This window comes from Orbicella franksi, chromosome 15 (genome assembly GCF_964199315.1).
Source record: "Orbicella franksi chromosome 15, jaOrbFran1.1, whole genome shotgun sequence".
NCBI lineage: Eukaryota > Metazoa > Cnidaria > Anthozoa > Scleractinia > Merulinidae > Orbicella > Orbicella franksi.
In genome coordinates, this window is record NC_138159.1 from 12455791 (window position 1) to 12471515 (window position 15725).

At 43.3% G+C, this 15725-nt stretch overlaps 1 protein-coding gene, 1 long non-coding RNA gene and 2 pseudogenes across 3 annotated transcripts; 3 read left to right on the forward strand and 1 right to left on the reverse strand.

Annotated features, from left to right (window-relative positions):
* The first annotated feature begins 404 nt into the window (after positions 1–404).
* On the forward strand, positions 405–1164 carry LOC145470033 (uncharacterized; annotated as a pseudogene).
* A 428-nt stretch (positions 1165–1592) lies between these two features.
* Positions 1593–7718, forward strand: LOC145470036 (uncharacterized; annotated as a pseudogene).
* A 195-nt stretch (positions 7719–7913) lies between these two features.
* On the forward strand, positions 7914–8294 carry LOC145469223 (uncharacterized). The gene has a single exon (XM_081452913.1). It carries the CDS (start codon positions 7914–7916, stop codon positions 8292–8294), a length of 381 nt encoding a protein of 126 aa, XP_081309039.1.
* Positions 8295–10320: 2026 nt separating this feature from the next.
* LOC145470030 (uncharacterized) lies at positions 10321–14111 on the reverse strand. Of its 2 annotated transcripts, XR_014042413.1 has the most exons (4): positions 13715–14111; positions 13229–13326; positions 11288–11415; positions 10321–10847 (listed from the first exon to the last, which is right to left on the reverse strand). It is a non-coding gene; the product is annotated as an uncharacterized LOC145470030 (long non-coding RNA). The 2 variants fall into 2 exon arrangements; XR_014042414.1 differs by having other exon boundaries at positions 13203–14111.
* Between the last annotated feature and the right edge of the window lie 1614 nt (positions 14112–15725).

Sequence of the window (15725 nt, forward strand, 5' to 3'; positions counted from 1 at the left end):
AAAGGCACTAGAAGAGAAACTCTGATCTCAAGCGCAATAAAGATGAATCAGCCTGATTGCAGGACTGAACAAGTTAAAGAGTTATTTGTTTGTGGTTTTATATGAAACTTAACTAAATCTACCTTGAAGCTATGATTTAGAAGCCGTACTTGTTTGGCAGCAGAGTCAAATGATACAGGGTCATGCCATTAGTAACACTGCGATATAATGCAACCATTATACTTCCGCCCTACATTACCTTTTCATGCTACAGTTTGCTTTGTTTATGTGGGTGCAGTTAGTAACATATATAAACGGAACTTTTAACTGATCTCATGGTACGCGTCCGCTTTGTCTTAATTAAATCATACAAACGTTTTTTAAACCATTTGAAAGTAACGGCTCCTTTTGCCTGCTAAAATCGTCTCAGTAAATGTCGTAGTAGGAACGGATGCAAAGTTGAGAACTGTGACATGCGTCATCATACCCTTGTACATGAAGTCGAATTATAATTTATTGAACGGGCAAAAGTGAAACGTGAATTAGAACGAATGCCAGAACTTGAGAGATCCATTACCTGTCTCCCTAGAAGGCGAAGACTCGTCACCACGTTAGGCTGTGGAGCCTTTCGAGGGGTATCGCCAATCAGCGTACACAGGTTGTGAGACTGGTCGTCGTGCTTTGGTTGAAGTGCTTCCCATAGTTGTCTTTGGAGAAACAGGAAAACAACAAGTGATGGCATTGCGTGACTCAGGTTGTAACACAACACATATATGAAAGCTCAGCGCTCTCACTTGGGCTTCAAGGTAAAGAGGTTGATCTCGAAATTCAAGGAGTAAATGTGCAGAAGGTGTTTACCTCCCAGCACATCAAGAAATGCCATGTCGCACGAGTCGGAAAAGAGGAAGTCAAGTATTCCTTGCGAGATGTGAAGACAATTCCTAGCCCGAATGGTAGGAATCAGAAGTTGAACTGGGCGACAATCAAGCAAGAGTATTAACACCTGAGGCACTTGGACTTACGTGACACCGACATGGGTCCAGTGCAACTCATAATTGGAACTAACAACTCTGACTTGATTCTACCAAAACAAATTTCAAAACTTTCAGGTCAACCGGAAGTTGACAGAGTACCTTTAACAAACTGACGTCAGTTTTTTATGCGTCTGTCCTCTTATTGATGATAAATTGCGTCATAACATTGTCAAAGTGGCTCTCGAACCACGAGCCGCAGGCGAATGGTTCCGCAGTAAACTTTGGCAATGTTATGGCGCAATTTATCATCAATAAGAGGACAGACGCATAAAAAACTAATGTCAATTTGTTTTTTACAATAACAAGACCCTAAAATGGTCAAAAACCGGGAATAAATGAGGGGAAAAGACGCCGCAAACTTGTCGTAAACAAAGATAAGTGAATTTTATTCAAAATGACGCGAACATTGTCAATAGCTTTTCTCGTTTTTGATTGGCTACTTAAAAAAGTCCATGAAATCTTATTGGTTAAACAGCTGACAGTTTGACAGCTGAAAGTTGAACTTGAAAGCTTGATTAATTAAAATTTTATCCCTCTGTACTCTTATTGATGATAAAAATAAGCCAATCAGCGCGCGAGAAATTAGACAGTTACTGTAAAATATGCAGTTGAGACCTTACTTGGATGGGCGGTGACTAATTGGTTACCCGGTGAGCGAAGAGTAGCATCGCCATACAATGGGTTCGAAATGTATGAAAGAAGTTCAGTTGAAGATGAGGAGCTGAAGCAGCTGGTCATGACTCAGTGGGAGATAGAAACCTTACGCCAGTATGGTGGTTGTCCAGCGGCACTCCGCTGTAGTCGGTCGGTCAGCGGCGTTCATTGTTGTATAGAAGCCCGCGCGATCAGTCTTCATTCGTCCGCCATCTTGGTTGTACCTAGTTCTCGTTACGGGGAGATTTCGCTTGCATTAAAGATAAAGCTTACAGTTCGTCGGGGCCTAGTGTGTGTCCATTTAGACTACTGGCGTGGTGGCAGCGGTAAAGATTCGAATCATCACGTTCCCGTCAGATCCAACGCACTTTATCGACAGATTCGTCGGGATTCCCGAGCAGCCAAGAGTCGGTTGTCGATATCATCTCCTTCCGTAAGCTGCGATGTCTTCTAACAGAGCCCCCAAGCAGTGGTGCTTCTCAAAGAACGAAACTTTAACCTCCTTCGAGAGTTGGAAACAAAATCTTCTCTACACCTTGTCTCTGGACGCCAATTTCGCGCCATTTTTGGGCGAAGGGTCGTCGTGGCTGAAAAAGACTAGGGCGAGCCCGTTACGCGGTTACACGGATGATGGGGAGTCGGTTCCAGCTGCTCGAAGGCGAACTGCTACCCAAAAGGTAAACGTGCTCGAACTCATGCTAGGCCAGATTGCAAATTATTGCCCAATTATCTCTCGTAATACGATTGTCAAGAATTCTACTTGTATTGGGGACATGGCAGACAATTAGACTTCATTTCGGATTCCAGACTACTGGGGGTCACTTTTTACACCTGGATGACATTCATTTGAACCTCGATGAGCGCCCAGAAGATCTTTTCCAGCGTCTTGTGGCTTTTGTGGAGGACAGTTTAATTAAACCTCACACCTTGCTCCACCACGGTTCTGTTCTTGAGGAGGAAGAGGAATTGTCACCGACGTTAGAGAATTTTGTTATTTTAACGTGGCTGAGATTGATTAACCCTGCTTTACCTAAACTTGTTAAACAACGATATGGAACTGAACTTCGGTCTCGTACTTTGGCGTCCTTAAAGCCTGAGATCTCCCAGGCGCTGGACTCACTCCTTGATGAAATCCGTTCTGCTGAAGACACAAAAGTCATGCGTACAGGAGCCTCATTTGCCACTCAGAAGTCCTCTTTTCGGAGGGGTACACCGACCTACAGTAAGTCGTCTGCGAGGTTCCCGGGACGCTCCTCTCAAAAGGCGAAAGAATGCCCCCTCTGTAAACAAGCTGGCCGCGCTTCTCACAGCCACTTTCTAAGCGAATGTGGGTTCCTTCCTGAACAGGACCGTTTGTACCTTCTGAAAGCTCGTCAGATTGGTTCAATTCTAGATGACGACAGCGTTGAGTTAGACCTTTTGTCAAGTAATGTTGACCCGCCACGTCATCAGAATCTGGTTGAGCAGAGTGATCCATTTACGTCTGATGCATCCAGGAGGGTCCTCGTACGTCAGTCCCCGTACATTGACACGTTTTTCGGCCGTCATCAGCCTAGAGTCATTATTGACAGCGGCGCCACAGGTAACATGATCAGGCTCTCCGCTGTACAGAGGCTCGGTGCAGAGATTTGGCACAGTTCACAGTCAGCTCATCAAGCGGATGGCTCCTCTCCTTTGAAAGTCCTGAGGGAAACTCGCCTGAGCCTCACCCGTGGGAGTCATTCGTTTCAATTTGAAGGTCTTAATGTGGAGAATCTGGACGTAGATGTCTTGGCTGGTACTCCCTTCATGGAAGCGAATGACATAACCATTCGTCCTGCCAAACGCCAGGTCATCCTTGGGGATGGTACCATCTTCACCTACGGATCTGTCAACCATCCTCCGACTCACAATGCTGTCAGCAGTGCACAAGTGCTGCGTGCACCCTCTTCTTCTACCACTGTCTGGCCTGGCGACTTTATAGAAACAGTTCTCCCGGAAGATTCCTTACCTGATGCTGAGTACGCTCTAGAGCCTCGATTTGACGCCACTAACGCCCGTTCGGCCAAATTCGTCGACATGTGGCCGCCTCCCTGTCTCATCACAAGCGTCGCTGGTAGAGTGCGTATTCCTAACCTCTCAGATAGGCCTTATGTCCTGAAACGAAATGAACACTTTTGCCAGGTCAACCCTGTCTTCTGTCCGTCTACTCAAGATCAGTCTTCCAACCCAGTTGACAACCTTCCGTTCCACAAGGTGTGTTCAGTCCCAGTTTCAGAGTCAAAGTACTCCCAGGGCGTGGCACTAGACCCCGACAACCTCCTCTCTCCAGAAATCACAAGCAAGTTCCGTAACCTTTTGGTCCAGTACGACTCCGTCTTTGATCCAGCAATTACCGGCTACAATGGCGCCTTTGGTCCCCTTCAGGCAAAAGTAAATATGGGCCCGGTAGAGCCTCCTCAGCGTAAAGGTCGCCTCCCCCTGTACGGTCGCGATAAACTTGTCAAGCTCCAGCAGAAGTTCGATGAATTGGAAAATCTTGGCGTGTTCCGTCGCCCCGAAGACATTGATGTTTCTGTCGAGTATCTTAACCCGGTGTTCCTGGTCAAAAAGTCGTCGGGTGGGTTTCGTCTCGTCACTGACTTCGCAGACGTAGGTCGTTATAACAAACCCCAGCCTTCCCTGCTCCCGGACGTGGATTCTACCCTACGCTGCATAGCCCAGTGGAGACACATCATCGTCTCAGACCTAACCAGAGCCTTCTATCAGATCCCTCTCGCCCGTGAGTCCATGAAGTACTGCGGAGTCGCTACCCCATTCCGGGGCGTGCGCGTTTATGCCCGGTCGGCCATGGGTATACCTGGCTCGGAAACCGCACTTGAAGAGCTCATGTGTCGCGTCTTGGGTGACCTCCTCCAGGCTGGTATCGTAGCCAAGATAGCAGATGATCTGTACTGTGGGGGCAACAGCCCAGACGAGTTGCTCCGAAATTGGTCTTCTGTTCTCCAAGCTCTCCATAAAGCTAGCCTGCGCCTTTCGGCGTCGAAGACCATCATCAACCCCAAAACTACTTCCATCTTGGGTTGGACCTGGTCCCAAGGCACTCTTCGCGCCAGCCCTCATCGCGTCTCAACACTGTCCTCCTGCAGTCCTCCCAATAAAGTTGGCGGCATGAAGTCCTTTATCGGTGCGGTCAAGGTCCTTGCTCGTGTTGTTCCACATTGTTCTGCTCTATTGCCCCCCTTGACGAGGCTGTAGCCGGGAAACAGTCCCAGGATGACATTGTCTGGTCCGAACATCTTACTGAAGCCTTCAAGTCTGCTCAAGCTGCCGTGGCGTCTAGCCAAGCAATTACTCTCCCGAAGCCAGATGACCAGTTATGGATCGTAACCGACGCTGCTGTCAAGAGACCCGGCATCGTCGCCACTCTCTACATCTCGCGGGGTGACAAGCTAGCCCTCGCTGGTTTCTTTAGTGCAAAGTTGCGTAGTCACCAATTATCCTGGTTACCGTGCGAAGTTGAAGCACTTGCGATTAGTGTTGCAACAAAACACTTTAGCCCCTACTTAATACAATCTAAACACAAGGCCTGCGTGCTCACCGACAGTAAGCCTTGTGTCCAGGCCTGCGAGAAAATGTGCAGGGGAGAGTTTTCTGCTAGCCCGCGAGTGTCGACTTATTTGTCAACTGTCAGCCGCTTCCAAGCCAACGTGAGGCATGTTGCCGGTGCTGCGATCCTACCTTCTGACTTTGCAAGCCGCAATGCACCGGACTGCGTTGATCCTTCTTGTCAGGTGTGCAAATTCATCACCCAAGCTGGGGAATCTGTCGTCCGACACCTATCTGCCCAGGACGTCCTATCTGGTCAGAAGAACCTCCCTTTCACAAGTCGAAAAACTTGGTTGTCTATCCAATCTGAGTGCACGGACTTACGTCGAACACATGCCCACTTAATACAAGGGACTCGTCCTTCAGAGAAGCTTACTAACATTAAGGACGTGAAAAGGTACTTGTCTGTCGCCTCTATCTCCAGTGATGGCCTCTTAGTCGTGAAAAAGACTGAGCCTTTGGCTCCTTCGCGTGATTGTATCGTAGTGCCCAGACAGGTCTTAGATGGTTTACTAACCGCCCTACTCCTCAGGTTGTCTCAACCATCGTGTCTCCAGCTTAAGAATGTTGTCAGCCGCTACTTTTACGCCCTTGACCTAGACAAGGCCATAGAGCGCGTTTCTCTTGGTTGTCATCCTTGCGCTGCACTTCGCCACGTCCCCCACGCTGTTATAGAACAGTCAACTTCTGATCCTCCAGCAGCAGTGGGTGTCTGCTTCGCAGCCGATATCCTGAAGCAGTCTCGCCAACTTATTTTGGTGCTCCGAGAGTGCGTTACCTCCTATACTTCGACCCTCCTCGTGGTAGACGAGAAGCATGGGACCTTACGCGATGGGTTAATCCAATTATGCGTCGGCCTGCGACCCCTTGATGGGCCTAACGCTGTCATTCGGTGTGATCCAGCGCCCGCCTTCAGAGCTTTCGTGAATGACCAGGTCCTATTGCAACACAAGATTAGCCTTGAGATAGGTCGCGTGAAGAATCAGAACAAGAACCCTGTCGCTGAAAAAGCAATCCAAGAGTTGGAACACGAACTCCAGCGGTTGCAACCGGAAGGTGGCCCTGTCTCTCCTAGGACTCTGTCCGTAGCCACTGCCCACCTGAACTCAAGAATCCGCTACCACGACCTATCCTCTAGAGAAATGTGGACTCAGAGAGATCAGTTTACCAACTCTCAGATTCCCGTAACAGATCAGGCGCTAATACGCGAGCAGCATCTACAAAGACTGGTAAACCATCCCCACAGTGAAACGTCGAAAGCCCCGCGTAGTGACTTGCGCAGCTCTCCTTCAATAACTGTTGGTGACTTAGTTTACCTCTACTGTGATCGTAATAAGTCCCAAAGTCGTGACCGATACCTCGTTGTCTTAGTGGACGGTGAGTGGTGCAATGTTCGCAAGTTTGTTGGCTCACAGCTACGAAACGTTTCGTACCGTGTGAAGAAGAATGAGTGCTATAAGGTCGCTCCCATCCGAGTACACACGCCCTGGCGCCCAGTGAAGAAGAGTCCAGCAACTGCGATCTTGACATCGGTGTCGACCAGAGCCCTCCTATTGATGATCGAGGACTTCCTAACGACGAGGAACCTTCCCCAGAAAGCCCCCCGTTACCTCCACCTGCCCCAGGGATCCCTATCGAGTTATCGTCCCCACCTTCCGCTTTTGTCCCGGCAGAAGATGTCCCGAGATACGGTGAGGATAGCCAACCCGGTTCGCCGGATGACGTCGAAGTTATACCTGCCCCCTCTCCAAGTGTTAGCCCTGCAGTGAACAAACGTCCAACTCGGCAACGGCGTCTCCCGCAACGTCTTCAGGACTATGTAGTAGAGTTGAAGTAGCCCGGTCGATTCTAATCCTTTAGCCGTAGCCGGACAATTCTAGACATTTAGCTGTCTCTCAGCATTTGTTTAGTTTTTTTTCCTCTTATCTGGTCCGAAACTTTAAGACTGCTCTTCATACAGTACATTTCTCGTACATAACCTGTGTGTGTATTTCATACCGACTTATCGCCTAGTGTTTCTTTGTTTGTATGCTTATTTGTTTAAGAAGGAAAAAGAAGCCACGCCAGTAGGCTGGTTGTCCAGCGGCACTCCGCTGTAGTCGGTCGGTCAGCGGCGTTCATTGTTGTATAAAAGTCCGCACGATCAGTCTTCATTCGTCCGCCATCTTGGTTGTACCTAGTTCTCGTTACGGGGAGATTTCGCTTGCATTAAAGATAAAGCTTACAGTTCGTCGGGGCCTAGTGTGTGTCCATTTAGACTACTGGCGTTAGGCGTGGTGAAGCTTGCAAATCCAACCCGTTCGATTTAGGACAAGCGAGCATTGTCACTAATAGAAAGACAACCTTTAAGAGTGCGAGTGAAGACGCGTGTGTCAGGTCTACTTTGGAGAGAAGAGAACCATCTCCACCCAACAATTACGAAATGGCAAAGAGGAGACTGCAATCCCTAGAGAAGACGTTTGAGAGTTGGAGATATGTGCCGACAGAGGCTTATCCTGAAGATGACATCACCCGGGGACTAAGTCCTACAGAACTTGGCGCAGGCTTTTGTTACAATAGTGGAACCAAGTTTCTGTATAAATCAGCAGAGCTCTGGCCAGAAAATAAGATTAAGGCACCTTGCCAGAACGATAACGCGAAAGAAAAGAAGACGGAAAGATGGGCTGGTGCATCTCAGAAAACAAGGTGCTGTTAGGGTGGAAGAAGTATTCGTCTCTGACCAAACTAAGAAGAGTTACAGCTTATGTGATGCGATTCGCAAAGAATGCAAGAGTTAAGAAAGAAGCATGTCTACTTGGAGCACTTACGTCGAACGAACTGAGAGCTGTCCAGAATTGTCTAGTAAAGAGGGCGCAAGTTGAGTCTTTCGTCGACGAGATACTGTGTCTTGAGATGGGCCAGGAGATCCACAAGAAGAGTGGAATTAAATCTCTTGATCCAAGGATGGAAGATGGATTCTCAGTTGTTGGTGGAAGACTGCAGAGAGCACAATGCCTACCATACAAAACAGGACATCCCAAAGTAATTGACTCATCATGAGCTTGCACAGTTGATCATCGAGGAAATGCATCGCATCTACCACCACCCGCCAACTGAGCACTTGCATAATCAAATTAGGAGCGTTGGATCATCCATGGTCGTTCGCGAAGTTCAAGTTTAACTATACTGTTATCGAAAGACATTTAGTTTTAATGATGATTTTTTTCCCCTCTTGTCTTTATTTATACATTGCAGAGTTCCAGATACGTTTTCAAGGTATGGTGCCAATGAGGAATTCCAATGGGTCAATTTCCAATGCTCCCACCAAATCATCATAAATTTTCTATCAATTTGCCGGGTCATGTCGCTGACCTTGTCGGGTTTTTGACCTGAGACCCCCTGGAACACTGCATTGCTTAGTGTAACTTTACAAAAATTTAAGTATACAGGAATTCACGGTTACCACACACATATTTACACAAAAACACGCACACACGATAGACTGTATCTACTTTAAAAGAAAAACCTGGGTCACATGGTTTATGTAAGAGGCTGCGAATTAATGCGTCTAATATATAGATTTAGGCCAGCCTAAAAGCGGAGCTCCTCAGTTATTTTTCGGAATGTTGTTACTAATGAAAATAATCCAACATGTATGAGGTAAATTGCGAATGATTTAATAGTTTCAGCTGGAACTAGTATTACTTCAGCAGATCGAGGTGTAAGATGGTGTAATTATGAAATATAGAGCCACGATTTCAAGGATTTCTGGGAAGCTACCAAAAATCTTGATCACATAACAGAACTGTCTTCTGTGCTTTTTGGTGGCATTTCTTGTTCTTTCCTACCTTATTCAGAAAGACAAGGCATTGTCATTAAACATTATATTCTTCCTTAGTTAACATGGGGACTCCCACACAAAAGAAGTTTACACATTTTTTGTTGTTGTGGGGACTGATTGAAATGCAGTGGTTACAATATACTCAGTCCCTGAATCTCTACCAAATGAAATCTCACAAAAATACCAAAACAGTATACATATGTGAAAAGTTGGAAAGTTTTGTTTTCTAACTTGTCCCCAAAGATACATTTAGCCATCTTCACTATTGTATGGAGTCTCCTCCTGCTGGAAGGGTTTGCAATAAGCAAAATCACCCTCGCATGAATGGTAATTACGATATTTTTTTTTTGCTGATCATGAATACTTGCATAGGCTTCTAATAATAATTTTATTATTCAATTTCAATGTGATTTGTTCTTTTTCTCGACTGGCATTGTGGACTACAAGAGCTGCGATTGGGTTCCATTGATTAATTTTGCTATGATTAAATTATACAAGAATTATCAGTGAGCTAAGAGGAAGTTATATTATGTACATGTATTTTGTCTGCACTACACAATCAAATGCACTCAAAGGTTATGAGGCATAGGTACGTTTGTCAGAAGAGCCCAGCATATCCAAGATATGTTTTGATTGACACATCAATTAAGATAATTTACAGCAAAATGGATAAAAAATACATCAATATCCTACATGCACCAAAGCCAGACATGGGGTTATAAGGCAATCGTTTAAACAACAGATTGAAATAATTTATAAATTAGAGAACACTATTTCTACAACAGAATGGAACAAATTAACCTTATCGGACATTGCGAATGGCAAGGCTGTCTGTAGAATGTCACAAATTTCTCAACCCTTTCTTTCTACAAAAATGCTAATCCTGCAACTTTGCTTAAGACCCAGTTCTCCATTTCGTGTTGGCAAAATATCAATTTATGCCATGTCCAATGTAGATTATCACAAAATTGATTTAAAAGCTCAATAAATATCATTTTAAAATCAAAAAGCCAATTATTTAAATAAACCATGAGTAAATTATCTCTAAGAAAAACTGATTAAATTAACAGGCACTTAAAAATAATTAGTTAATATGTGTTTCTTAATAATGTAATGCAGTGTATCTGTCACAATGTTGCAGCTATGATATTACTACAAACAGGATGGGTTGCAGAACTGAACCTCCAAGTCAGTTTATTCAATGAACTTGGTGCAGAATTTATAATCCCATCAAGTTGTCTGTAAATACAGAGAAACCAAACAAAGCATTACAATCATAAGTAATGAATTACTAAACTCTTTTACATGTACTGTATGAACAGTGTATGTTCCATTAATATTGGGGATCTCTCAGAAGCTGCATCCATGATAAATTAATTTGTTCCCAGATGCATTTGTTTATAGAACTTTTCACAAATTAATATCTCTGTCATAACAGTGACCTCTGTGTTCTCCAACAATTAGCACGCAAGAAAAATACACTCAGTAAGATATTGTTTACAATAAAAATCAATGCCTATAAGCAATCATAAGGACCTTAAATTTATATTACCTCAGAAATATCTCACCAGGCCATGGTTGCTTTGAAAATCTTTGATGTTTTAATACAGGCTCCCCATCTGTAACCTGTTCATATATTGACTGACAGGAACAGGCATGTAATTCCTTTCTTTGATATACAGTGTACTTCATTGTTAGCTGTTTACTGAGTGTTAGTAGTGAATCAAATGCTAGGGGTTGGTACTCCAACTTTCACTGTGGCAGGCTCTGCCCTGAGATACAAAGCAAACTTACATAACTGTTATGAACTTCGCCACTTGCTTTCAAGAGCAAATGCAATTTGCTTCAAACAATCAACTGGAATATTGAGGGTTACAACAATGTGCACAGTCCCAATCACAGGGTCATCCAGGCTGTTTGGTTGTACATATAACTGTACAACTGTATATGAGTTCAGCTTCCAGAAGAAAATCAGAGTTTGTCAGGATAAATACTGATGTTCTTGCCTACTCAATGAATGAATGTGCAGTTCCAGAAGATATTCAAACCCAACACCCATTCACGGCCAGTCTTTAGAAATTCCAAATTAAAGTATCAGGAATCAAGAGCTCTAATAGAGAAAAAACCTCCATGTGGGGTATGAATCTTTTCTTGAAGAAAACAATGTCTGAGAAATCATTAATTACAAAATAATGTTTAAGAAACATCTTACCTTTCAGAGAATTTTGCAATCTACACTGTCTGGCCAGTTCATATACATGTATTTGACAAGTTGACACTGGGCATGTTTGTAAATTTGTGCACTTCAACATCACATTACTATGTAGTAGCACTGGCCAACTAAAAACAAACAGCATAATTTGGTTAATTAATATACACTGTACATTATTAGGTTGAAATATTGGTGTAGATTGTTGCACATCAACAGATACAGAAACTATTTGCACCTGAATCATAATGAGTGAAAAATCGTGCATGAGACATTTGCATGTACATGTAACAGCCCTCCACCTCAGAACCATCACAGATATGATATGATATTTTTAAACTCTCTGAAATTTCAGATTATTCAAGATTAACATATGCACATACATCATCTGGGGCAACCCTAAGACACTGAATTTGGAAACCGAAATCCGGAATCCAGAATCTGGAATCCGGAACCAAAAACCAGAATCTGGAATCCAGATATTATGAATGATGATAGAAATAATTCACTTCAGCAATGTCTAATAAATAAATATGAGCAAAAATCATTTTGTTGTTATTTATTTTCTTGGCTTTACTTCAGCCACAGACTGTAATTGCTAAAAAATTATTGACTAGTTCTGAACAACCCTTAGCTATATATCTGGCCCCGTTGTTCAAAAGCTGCATAAAGCTATTCATTCGCTACATCACTATCCAGTCAGGGTTACTGATTTTTTGGGTGGATAGAGTCACTCATAGCCTGCGAGCAGGCTCTAGCATCTGTCTCTATTGTCTCAGCAGGCTAAATAGGTGTCTAGTGTTTTTCTGCATTGGCATGTCACCAAGAGCCTTCATGCGGCTTTGCCAATCACACCCCCAGCCCAAACACGAGAGCCTGCTCATAGGCTAAGTTACCCATCTTTTGTTCAAGCTGGCCCTGGTGAGAGCCCGGTTCTTGTCTAGATCAAATTGCTCTGAGAAGACTGGTGAGCAGCACATTAACAACAAGCTATTATAGGCTATTGCAGTGAGTTTCTGGCAGTCTTTTAGCATCTTTGAACAGCATGTGGTCTGATCTGTCAGCAAGTGAGAAGCAGACGGAAGTAAGTGTGCAACATTTCTACAAATTGTTTTAATATGATGGCCGCCAAGAATATGAAATGCTGATTTGTCACAGTATGTGTGGAAATTGTGTTAATCTGGAATTGGTCTCGTATCTGTTGGAAAAATCAAATTTCATATTTAGACCAGACGGGTTAGCCCTTGGACTTCGAAATTGGGGGACGTGACCGTCAATGTACAGGGGGCTGCCACTGATGGATATCCTGTTCTCTATGACATTTTCTATCTTGTTCAGTATGTACTAGACATAAAGGATAAATTTATACTTCCGGTAAATTGAAGATCACTTATTAAACAAAATGGTAATTACCAGCAAGCTTATTTTAGACACTCTCGAGGTGCTTGGAATAAAATTAAGATGCACTTTACTGAGATTCTCATAATCATAGCCCTCACTAAAAATAACGGTTGCACAATTTCAACAGACAGGGAATTTTTGTTTCAAAAAAGGTTAAGTTTGAGGTCCTTTTTACTTGGCAGCTTACTTTTTACAGTCGAAAAGCTAAGCAAAACAATTTTCGCGTACTTGAAGAACTTATTTTCTTTGATTTGCGGATTCCGGTTTCCAGTTTCTGGATTCCGGTTTTTGGTTCCAGATTCCGGATTCCGGTTTCTGGGTTTTAGGGTTGCCCCATATTTAACATATTGTTTGCTTCACATTCAGTTTACACATGGCTGTTATCCAGCATAGGCAGACTTATAAGTTTTCCTTCAAAAATATATTGCAACAACTATTGCATCTTTCGTTACCTATTCTTGTGATGAAATGACACAAAATTCAAGAACAAGAAGTCATAAGCATAAAACTAACTTACATGGTAGTGCTTACAGTTCCTCTTACCGTCTGCATATGCTGTCCATAAACTGATGCTGCCTGGACAATGTACTCATTATTTTTCTGATCACACCTTTTAAAATGTCACTGTTATATAATTTGTCCTGAAAAAGCAATACATGAAATGTTATGCCTTTGGCACTCACCAAATGCCTTTACAAGATGTATAATGTACACCATATCAACATTCACAATTCTCTTTACTTTCATTGTAACTCTTTTGTGTCATTTTCCCTCACTTGAAGACAGGACTTCCACATTAGGTTATAATTGCCTCTGGAATCTCTATGAATTCACAGGGAGTGATAACAATTAAATCATGACTAATTTTAGCAAAGGAGGCATTCAAATGTCAGATTTTAATGCTAAGTTTATACAGTAACTTTACATTACTCTTCATACATATATATAACCTCTCAATTATTGCACCTATAGACAGAAGGTGTGCTGGGGGAAGAAATGTTCTAAACTCTCTGAACTTTTCCCCCTTACCTGTAATAGGATGACTATTATGAACTACAGTTTGTAACCAACACCAACATCAGGTTATGTATACACATGTATATTTGTTGTCGTCTGTAATCATAAAAAAATAAAAATTTAAAATCCCCCATAAAGTTCACACTCAATAACACTGCTACTGGAAACGTTCAGTCTTTCGCAACACGTATCCGGCCCAACCCATCTATCGGGTCATACCTTGGATCTAATTATTACTCGTTCATCGGATGATGTTGTTCTTGCTTCTCCTAAAGCCACTTTTCCCATCTCTGATCATTTTATTATTCAGTGCCCTATTGGTTTCCCGCGACCAGCTTTATCTTGCAAAGAACTGACTTTTCGTAAACTCAAAAATATTGATATTGCCGAATTCTCAGCTGATATTGCCTCTTCTATGCTTTGTGCAGGCGTACACTGGGACAACATTGATGCCCTCTCCGACTGCTTTAACACGACCCTTAATGACATTTTGGACAAGCATGCCCCGCTTGAGACAAGGATTATAAAAAATCGTCCAAAGATCCCGTGGTTTAATGATGACATTGAACAACTCAAGCGTAAACGTCGTCGCCTTGAAAAGAAAGCCTTGAAAACTGACCTCGCTGGAGACTGGAATAATTACCATAGAGTTCATAATCAGTACTCTGCATCTCTTAAATCTGCACGTGTGAATTATTACTCAAACCTAATTGATCAGTGTGCGGGTGACTCTCGCAAGCTATTTCGTGTGGTTAATTCTTTGTCCAGGGAGCCACTTGAGATGGCTCTTCCAGAGCACGATGATCCCACTAAGCTTGCAAACGAATTTGGCACCTTTTTCCTCAAAAAAATTGAAACCATAAAGGAAAATCTTGACAAGTTTCAAGTTCAAGTGCCTCGACTTGTTCCTGTCACTCCGAAGGAGAATCTGGAGAGTTTTTCTTCGTTATCCATAGGAGAAGTGTGTAAGATTGTTCGAGAATCCTCTAATGCCTCTTGTCGATTGGATCCTCTTCCTACATGGCTCGTGAAGTCCTGTCTTGATGTATTAGCGCCCTCTATCACTGAGATGGTTAATCTCTCTCTTCTCAGTGGTTCCGTTCCAGAAAATTGGAGAACCGCTGTTGTCATCCCTCTATTGAAAAAACCTGGACTTGATTTGGTCTACAAGAATTTCCGTCCAGTCAGTAATCTACCATTCATTTCCAAGGTGGTGGAAAAGGCTGCACTTCAACAACTTCTTGCCCACTGTGAGAAAAATGCCCCTCTTCCTAAATTCCAGTCCGGCTTCCGTAAGTATCACTCGACAGAGACTGCTCTATTGAAGGTTCAAAACGACATCTTAATGAGTATGGATAATAAGCAAGTGACACTTCTCGTACTTCTGGACCTAAGTGCTGCTTTTGATACTATTGAACATTGCCTTCTTCTTAATATTTTGCAACAGGATTTTGGAGTCGTCGGAACTGCTTTAAATTGGTTCGACTCATTTCTGTCTGGTCGCAAACAACGTATACTTGTCGGTGATAAGACTTCTGACGACTTCAATCTGAACTGTGGAGTCCCCCAGGGCAGTTGTATGGGCCCTATTTTATTTACTCTCTACGTCTCCCGTCTCTTTAACATTATTTCACAGCACCTCCCGTCCGTCCATTGTTATGCTGACGACACCCAGATTTACCTTTCCTTCCGACCTTGTTCTATCCATTCGGAATTTAGCGCTGTCTCTGTCATTGAAAAGTGCATCGCTGATGTCCGCTCTTGGTTTATTGGTAATCGTCTAATGATCAATAACGCGAAAACTGAATTTCTAATTATTGGCTCCCGTCAACAACTTGAAAAAACATCTATTAATTCTATTATCATTGGCGACACTGTCATTAAACCGTTAGAAAGCGTCCGGAACCTTGGGGCCTGGTTCGATGCTCATATGCGAATGAATGTTCACATTGGCAAGATTTGTAGCAAGGCTTTTCGCGGACTATACAACATAAGACAGACCAGAAAATTCCTTACCGCGCAA